The sequence below is a fragment of the Phoenix dactylifera genome, chromosome 11 (genome assembly GCF_051530095.1).
Source record: "Phoenix dactylifera cultivar Ajwa chromosome 11, Ajwa_hap1_PhDact_Kaust_v1.1, whole genome shotgun sequence".
NCBI lineage: Eukaryota > Viridiplantae > Streptophyta > Magnoliopsida > Arecales > Arecaceae > Phoenix > Phoenix dactylifera.
In genome coordinates, this window is record NC_143200.1 from 15,606,974 (window position 1) to 15,615,621 (window position 8,648).

General features: G+C 39.5%; 1 protein-coding gene across 2 annotated transcripts in view; it reads left to right on the forward strand.

The window, feature by feature from the left end:
- LOC103695975 (tryptophan--tRNA ligase, cytoplasmic) overlaps positions 1–4,558 on the forward strand; it is a 38,426-nt gene extending 33,868 nt beyond the window's left edge. Inside the window, exons 9-13 of one of the 2 annotated variants that reach the window (XR_015971174.1) lie at positions 1,602–1,673; positions 1,995–2,463; positions 2,789–2,857; positions 2,991–3,101; positions 4,055–4,390. Coding sequence is in view for 1 of the 2 variants with exons in the window: in XM_008777436.4 (XP_008775658.2) it covers positions 1,602–1,673; positions 2,789–2,857; positions 2,991–3,101; positions 4,055–4,105 (303 nt within the window). In the remaining variant the exon portion in view is untranslated. Of the gene's footprint in view, positions 1–1,601; positions 1,674–1,994; positions 2,464–2,788; positions 2,858–2,990; positions 3,102–4,054 lie in introns of both variants that reach the window. The other variant, XM_008777436.4, reaches the window with a different exon arrangement.
- The last annotated feature ends 4,090 nt before the right edge of the window (positions 4,559–8,648 follow it).

Below are 8,648 nucleotides of genomic sequence, written 5' to 3' on the forward strand. Positions count from 1 at the left end.
GATTACACACAATGCTTCAAGTATTTTGTCATTTATATGCAATTGTGTCATGCTACCTACAACCATAACCAACAAGCTGCCGTCCTGAATACATGGGCTCTGCCATTTGATTCTACCAGGAGCTACAACCATCTTCATTGCCAACCTACACTGTTGCATCTTAGAATTCTGAGGTCTTCACTCCTTATCCTTAAACATATTTATGACTGTCCTTATTGGGGTATCCTCAGTTCTTTCTTGCCAATGCTGTCTCAATAGAATTTCAGTCCTCAATTTCTCTTCTGTTGGTGTAATAATATACTCATTTCAGACTCTTCTTTTGCTTGTGTCCCCCCTTATTTTCCATCTACCGTTACTAAAGTTAAGATCTAGGACCCTTTTCACCATCCAACATTCTAATTTATAGTGTTATTTAACAGCACTGCATTCCTTGCCTTCTAAAAGTCAAGGAGGCATGTGACAGTCCTCTATTTGGCTGCATAGGGTAGAGACCAAGACTTCTGATGCATATAATATATGATTTCAAGGCATTTTTTGGTGGTGTAGACTCAATGTTCTGAAATTGGTTTTTTGAATTATCAAATTCATTACCAAAGAACTAATGTATAGTATGTCGTCCCCACCCCCCCCCCCCCCCCCCCCCCCCCCCAAAAAAAAAAAAAACAATTAGTTTGACCCATTATAATAACATTAGCAGTAGGCCTTCTTTTTAGAGATTGGTGAAGGATGTTGATATTAAAAATAAATTTGCTAAAGTGTTGTGTTTCTTATATCCTACAGCTAATTTGGGAGTTTAGACAAGAGTATACATACATATATATATATTGAACAACCAAAACAAATGCTTTTTCCATATAATAACAAAAAATAATTATATAAAAGATAAATATATATATAGTTTAGCTATTTTTCCCCAATGTGGCCCTTCATCTCTCTCTCTCTCTCTCTCTCTCTCTCTCTCTTCTCTCCATCTTGCCAAGTTGGATACTCAAACATTTCCAAATCTGATTCTTGCGTCTGTTTCCACGCAACACCATGGTAACCCCGACAGCATGAAATCAGTTCACTTTTGTGCTAGCTACATGGCAAAGCTGATCAGGCAGAGGGAATTTGAGTCCTAGATTTTTTTTTTTGCATATATGTGCTGGTTATTCTTATAATCTTATTACTTTGTTTTTCATTCTGAAACAATTATAATTATTTCCACATGGTGCAGTTTCTTTTTCCAATCTTATGTAAGTGAATGAGGCTTTGTTCATTAAAATTGATGAGGGGTTGTATTTAAAATTATTGACCCAAAAAGAAATTTAAGCCATTATTTAGATTGATCTGGTTTGGGATAGAGAGGATTGATGGCAGTTTTGCCTGGAGCTTCTGGCTTGCTCACGGCTATTGGTTAAATGATGCAACTTTTGATGGGTCTGGTTGGGTCCTGGTCAATCTTTGCAAAGGCTGAAGGCTGACCTAGCCCAGCTTGATCCTTCACTAACCCTACGTGCATGTCATGGACAAACAAGTATGGTATCTCTGTATGTTCCCATCCAAAATGGCATTTTCTATACTGATACTTTCTTCTTTTTTCTCTTCCTTTTTTTTTTAAGGTGAATAGGTATGCCTTCTCTGGTGGCCAAGATTCTATAGAGAACCACAGGAAATATGGAGCCAACCTAGAGGTATGGTGTCTTCTCTATTTTGTTTGTTATGTCTGTTAAGCTCATCAAGTTCATAGCCCTTGCAGATATTTGACATGAGAGACATAATTTTAGTAGTTCATATTACTGTAATTATACTAAGCAGATGTAAGTGCTGATGTAGGCTTTTCAAAATTTTCATTGGAAAGTTTCTAGTATTTTCAACATTATTTATAAATAATCTTAATTTCACCTGACTCTTTGGTTGAAGCATTAGCTGTTCAGACTTTAAAGCTTCCCTTGTCATGGTCCTCTGTGCTTATAATGTGCATATTAATGTGCATAAATTTTGGTTGCATGCAGTGATTGATTGATTAATCGATCATACATTAATCAAAGGCCTGTTTGATATCTTCATGGGAGTCGAGAGGCTTAACAGATGAGATGGGAGGATGAAGTTGGACTGATTGAAGGAATCCAAGGCTCCAAGCTCCTGCAAACCCAAGAAGTTTGGGATTTCAAGAACCACTTTTTTAAGTGGTTTTCAGCTTCCCAGGAATCTTCCACTGAATTTCTTGCTTTAGTTTTCCTTCCCTTTCTATATCTAGCAACACCCACCTGCATGGAAGATGGGTGCTCAGTGTCCAAACAGGCATAAAAAGTTGGGTGTGGTACAAGGGCATTGGCGGATTAAGCTGGAGAAGTTGGAAAATGAGGCAAAACCAAAACAAAAAGAACAAAACCTTGGATAGAGGTCGTGAAATGGGCATTCAAGATTCCTTTGAGGATTTGGCCATTGGCAGGAATCAAATTCAAGGTGTGATGCGTGAAGGTGATTGAGAAATATAGGATAAGGCCAATAGTTCACTCTTATGTTTCATTGAGTTTATTACATGAAAGTTTATTTTTGAGAACTGGTATACAATGTGCATGTCCTTTATTGCTTAGTCCTTGGTGTCTGGTCCATGTCATGGCATCCATAGCTGTGTTATCGTTCTCTTCATCCTTGAGGGTGTTTACTGCATTTGCTGCACTTTATGTTGATTAGCTACGTTATAAGATTGTAAGATTCCCATATCTGTTAGACTGAGCATTCAAAGTCTGCTTATTGAACAATTTAACAATTCAATAGCTTTCCTGTTCCGGATTTTTCTCAGGTGGATATTCCTGTCAAATACCTTAGTTTCTTTCTTGAAGATGATGATGAACTTGAGCACATTAAGAAGGTAAACTTTTCTAGATTTGTTCAGTTTAAGGTCAACTTTTTCTTTTTTATTGATAAACAAGTTGCCCTTTAGTTTGGTGCCTACTGGGTTTTGTTTATGTAATTCCACTGTTCATTTTATGAACATATTCCAGGAATATGGTTCTGGAAGGATGCTGACCGGCGAGGTCAAGAAACGTCTTATTGAGGTCCTCTCAGAGTTGGTTGAGCGACATCGCAAGGCTCGGGCTGCAGTTACTGATGAGGTATGCAACTAACTACAACCATTTTTTGCAACCTGTTCACTTTTCAAAAGACTTCAGTGTCTTTTCATAAAGAAGAATTAGTAGCAGCATCAGTTTTGATTCTTTGCGATCTTCCATGGGACCTCCTAGAGTCCTGGTACTAGCTTTTAGACCCTGTTTGGATGCACAAACATGCTTTTCGTGCATAAACGTCCCAGATGACTGGAGTTGAGGAGCCGTGATATCTGGAGAAATTGAAGAGATTGCTGGCGGTTGCTGGCACTGGCTACCTAAAAACTAGGATAATGAATTTGATTTAGAAGGTGATTTTAACTTATCCCTGACTTACAGGGATAATGAGGGTGCAATCTTCCACCTCTGAAAATGCTGAAGATCATCTTGTCCTGTCTGTTCAATGTTCTCTTCCTTTTGTTAACTCCCTCGCCTGTGGGTACATATGCATGAACAACCCATTCATGCATCCAAAGAGGGCCTTTGAAAATTTGATTTTGGGCTACAGTGGAGGGGACGGAAAAGTTCTTGTCATCTTCCTTTCAGACTGAACAATTCACACGGTACCCCTTGATTCACAAAAATGACCACTAACTGCCTTCTTGATGATGGAGAAGCATCTTCTATTACCAAAACAAAAAAAGAATCTACCTTTTTTTTTAGTTTATGTATATTCAAAAGGAAAGAAAACTGAAAAACATCCAGGAGAACTAAGTAGCATGTCTATTCTACTTTTAACTTTGTCAAATCTTCTTGTCGAAACTTGAGTTTTCATATGGTGTTTGTTCCACCATCTAGTTAAGAACCATACATGGACTCTGTCAAGTCTTCTTATTTTTATCTCCTCTTTCTTGCCGTACCAAGAACTTTTTTGCCCTCCCTTTCTCTTATGCACATTTCTTGTTTAAATTTAACCCAGAATTGAGTTCCATGACTAATCAAATCTTGCTTTTTTTTTTCAGATGGTGGATGCTTTCATGGCTGTCAGGCCTCTACCCAATATGTTCAGCTAAATAGCTTTTGACACACGGATGTCAACTCAACTCGTCTCAATGATGCAAATGAGTGAACAACAAAGCAGTTCCTCTTCACTGATTATCACTGAACGAATTATTATAGTACTCCCATTTATATCACAACCAAAGAGCCTATAGAGAAATCAAGTTTGTAGAATCAAGAATTCGGGAGGATAGTGAATTTATTTGTCTTTCATAACTTGACAGTAATTTTTGTTGGAAAATTGCTCCTGTCAGCACGAAAACAGAATTAATTTAATGTGCTTTTGTTCTTTTGTTCAACACTAGCAAAATATGTGGGTGTTTATTTCTTTTGTCCAGCTTGCATGCTGTTGTGCTGAATCCAGTTGTTATTTCAACCAGTGGTTCTATGCGTCTGTAAAGTATAAACTGAAATTCACTTAAGTGCTTCTCATCATTTTGAGGCTATTAATTTTGTATTATTTTTAACTAGTTCCCTGCAGTGCCATGTACGTGGTAGGAAGCATAGATGGTTGTGGTCCTCTTATCTGATCCATTTTTTTCCCTTTTATTTATGTAGCTTGATAAATGCTCTTACATTTTGTTGTATGCAATTCTATCATTTTCACCCTGATGGAACATAAACTGAGTGGAGTGTAATATCAAATCTATGTGGTTTAGAAGCAAGATGACATCTGCATCCATGAGTGTCCATAAGCTAATTTTTTTTTTCATACAACAGTGCTAAACAGAGTGTCTGATAGGAATTTGAATGGCTGTGATTCTCCATGTGACTGAAAAATATTTTTGGACTTGATGTTGTTGTAAGTGATCCATGCCCTTCTCTACCGGAAATCTTTAAGCCCTACTGTTGCTGCTGCTGAGTGCAATATGACAATATCCACCATGATTCACACGATATGAGGTTTATTAGGGTTCTCTACATGCTAATTAGGAAGTTCTTTAAGACTGTTATTTGAAGCATCAGAAATTCATTTTTTGGCAAGAAACTTAAATGACGTTTCTTTATTTACTGTTGTGCAAATTTCAGATTCAAGAAGGCAGTGGAGACCATGTCATAGCGGACCTAAACTATATTCCTGTGTTCAAGGAAATCCCTAATTATGATGCTGTTCCTCCATTCTTGGATGCAATCAAGAGCACGTGTGAGCTGAGAAATGCAAACAGAGTAGTGGTCAATTGCCTTCAATTGCACTAATATTTAGTTTTTTTCACTGTCTACTTGGTAAGTATGATATTAAAACTTCAATTCAGATTCATTTCCAGTTATGAGATAAACTGCATTTCCTAGTCATTGCCGTTTGGAGTAATTGGCTTAGGTCATTATAAAGCAATGAACTTTTGCTCAACAAAATTCATCATGGTCTATTGGGTAATTGTAGTTGCAGATATTTAATCTTGCAAGCATGAGAGTGATGGTATCATGGAAATAAATGGTGATGTTCGGTAATGTATTCTCACAGGCTTCCCTGTCTTGATAACCACGTACTTCAAGTTTCTTCTCCTGAAATCTTCATGTGCATGGTTACAAAAGTTGCAAAGACCCTATTTTCATCACTTTCTTTTTTGAGAGGACTATTCTCATAACATTCACCCAACACTAAGAATGAACTGTTTGCAAGACTTCCTGGGTAATGGTTCTCTCTCTTGCACTCATATCAGCATGTAGCCTGTAAGTTCAGATGATCTGACCAACAACGGGGCAACAAAGCGCCTTTGTTTGTGGATAGTAATCTATTTTCACTTGAACAGAAACTTCATGCACTGTGAACTGCAGCCCATCGATAATGTAAGCTAGTTGGATTTTGATAGAGATTTCATCTTGTTTTGTGGTTCAGGAAGTTGAAGGCCCCTTTTTTATAAAGAAAGCAGTCAGTGTGCTTTGTCACTAAAATAAACCACTTGGTGGACACATCTAGTCCATTCTCAAACAAAACTGCTTTCTGTTCTAAGGGCCTATGTTATTTCACTTCCCCCCTGGGATCATACCTCACAATTTTCATTCAGGCCTACAGAGAGTGAGAAGTTACATTGTTTAAGTAGCCATTTTCATCATATCCCACCAAGGAGAGCCCCTTGTCGAACCTTAACAAATAAGATGAAAAAAATTGTTGACTATATAAATTGACGTTTGGGTGTACAAAGTGAAGAGGGAAAACTTGAATGTGGATTTGAAAACAAGATATGAGCAGTCCAAGAAAGTTGTTCACTTAAATTAACTGGCAATTTTATCTTTCAAGCTTCTGGTACCACTGAGTTCTGTAAGAAATCTGAAAGGAATGAATACGATGATCACTGTCAAGCAGCAAAAATCGTAAGTATATTAGGAAAATTTCCAGGAAATTGATACTATATCTTTTATGTGCTCTAGTACCATTAGCTATAGATTTTGTTCTTTAATACATACAAATCACAATCGGTTTTCTGTTGCTATGTGACTTCCTAGTACAAGAATGAACTCTCTTTTTCTACAGAACTTTGCATTTACGTTCTTCTTGCCTGTTTGAGAGAAGTTGAATTTGAAAACATCACCAGCATCGGTCAGAATCATACTATCCAGGAGGGAGACTACATCAGGTGGCACAATAACATGCTTATTGATCTTGCCTAGACTGCAGCAATGCTTCCCTCTAATGTTGACAGCCGATGCAACATGGTGGCTAAATTTGATTTCCTGATGTGGAAAAACCTGCAAAGCAAGTCATCCTTAGCAGAACAGCTGAAGCAAATTGGTGGAATTATTGAAGGGGATATTTATAACCTACGAGCAAGTGCCGAGAAACAAGCATAACAAGCTGAGCTTAGGAATCAAGATGCATCCTTTGTAAGATTGTGTGCTCCTGAAACCAGGAAGTACTAGCATAAGCATTATAGAACATGCATGGCTTGCATGATGGTCCAACGATGACTAAATAATTTCCAAAAGCCTGATTTCTATGTTTAATATCAGCATTCTACCCTTAGCCGCACTCTCACGATTGACGACGCAAGTGGCCTGGAGGAACTAACATTTGCCACTTCTAAAACTTGACATAATTCCCCGTCCATTCACAAACATCACCTATTACAGGACCTGGGAGAGACGGACGCTTTGGCACCCAATGGTTCCTAGATATAGTGACAGGTAGATCCATGCTGAAGAATAAACAGATGAAGTAGAAATCATGTACCCACATCAAAAATCATGTATTCCAATTTCAGCTTTACGATGCTCCATACACCGGCATCTTCCTGATGAACTTGTGGCAATTCTTGCAAGCTGCATCCCCTACACTGACATCTCTTGCAAGTTTCATCCCTTGTCCGAGACAACCCTTCTGCCTTGATTTCTTTCCCCTTCACAGCAGCAGCATTAGGCTGCTTTCCAACTGGAAGAAATGAGGACAGCAGGAAAAAGAGCATTTTTTGGTTATCCTCAGTTTAATCCCGAACACCAACAAAGCATTAGGGCATTACATATGCCAATAAGTAATATTATTCTAGTTAAAATAATGTACCATCAGGCCAGGCTTCGTGTCTGTCTGAATTTTAGCCTAGTTTTAGCTTAATACTTGTTTTGGTATGTGATGGGGGAAAAAGTGGACCACCCTACAAAATACAATTAAAGCACCTGAATACGACAGCAAGCATAATCTCAAGAAGAATGATCTTGACGATAACGACCTCAGCGGGCATGACCTCAGCAGGCATGATCTCGGTACGCATGGTCTCGGCTGAGCAAAGCCCGATTGACCTCGAGCCGACCCCGACTCCACCAACAATCAAGCCGATCCGCCTAAGGAAAGAACCATCAAATCCTCCATATCCGGGATCAAATCCTGCAATCTCCGCCACAACGGCTATCAATATTTGAATCCACGCAATCTCAACCGATCGTCAGCTAGCCCGAAATCTCGGGTCGTCTAAGGTAACTCATTTAAACCAAGATTTGCGCAATCATGCCTAATTGCGTGTAACCACTACACCCTCTCCTATAAAAAGGGGAGAACTCTAGGGAGAGGATCTTCTCCTGGGCTAGAAAAACACCTGTCCATTATCTCCAAAGCCCCTCTCTGACTTAAGCATCGGAGGGCCTTCATCGGAACCCCCGGCCAAAGGCTTTTTGCAGGTCCGCCAGAGACAGCCGTCCGCCACCGCATCGCAGCAGAAGATCCTCCTCCTCGGCTCGCGGTCGCCTCCGGGTTTATTTTCTAGCAATAGTTGGCGCTAGAAGGAGGGCCCGAGTCGTGATCATAAAACTAAGGAGCAGAGGAACTTCTAATGCCTCCCGGCATCGTGCACCAATTCCTGGACACTCAGTCCAGAATCCACCACCAAGGCCTCCGACAGATCAAGTTCCGCAAACCCAACCTGAACAGTTTGATGTGCTGGTACAGCAAGTTCAAGCACTAGCCATTGTAGTCCAAAGTCTGCAACAAATGGGGGCCCCTCTTGTGCCACCTCCATGAGTCCACATCCGATCGGCACTCCCTCCAGATGGGCTTATGTCCCTAGGTCGTGATCCCTATTGTTCCTCGAGGATCAATAATGGGGAAAGGCGCCGTCACCAGGGTTCTTC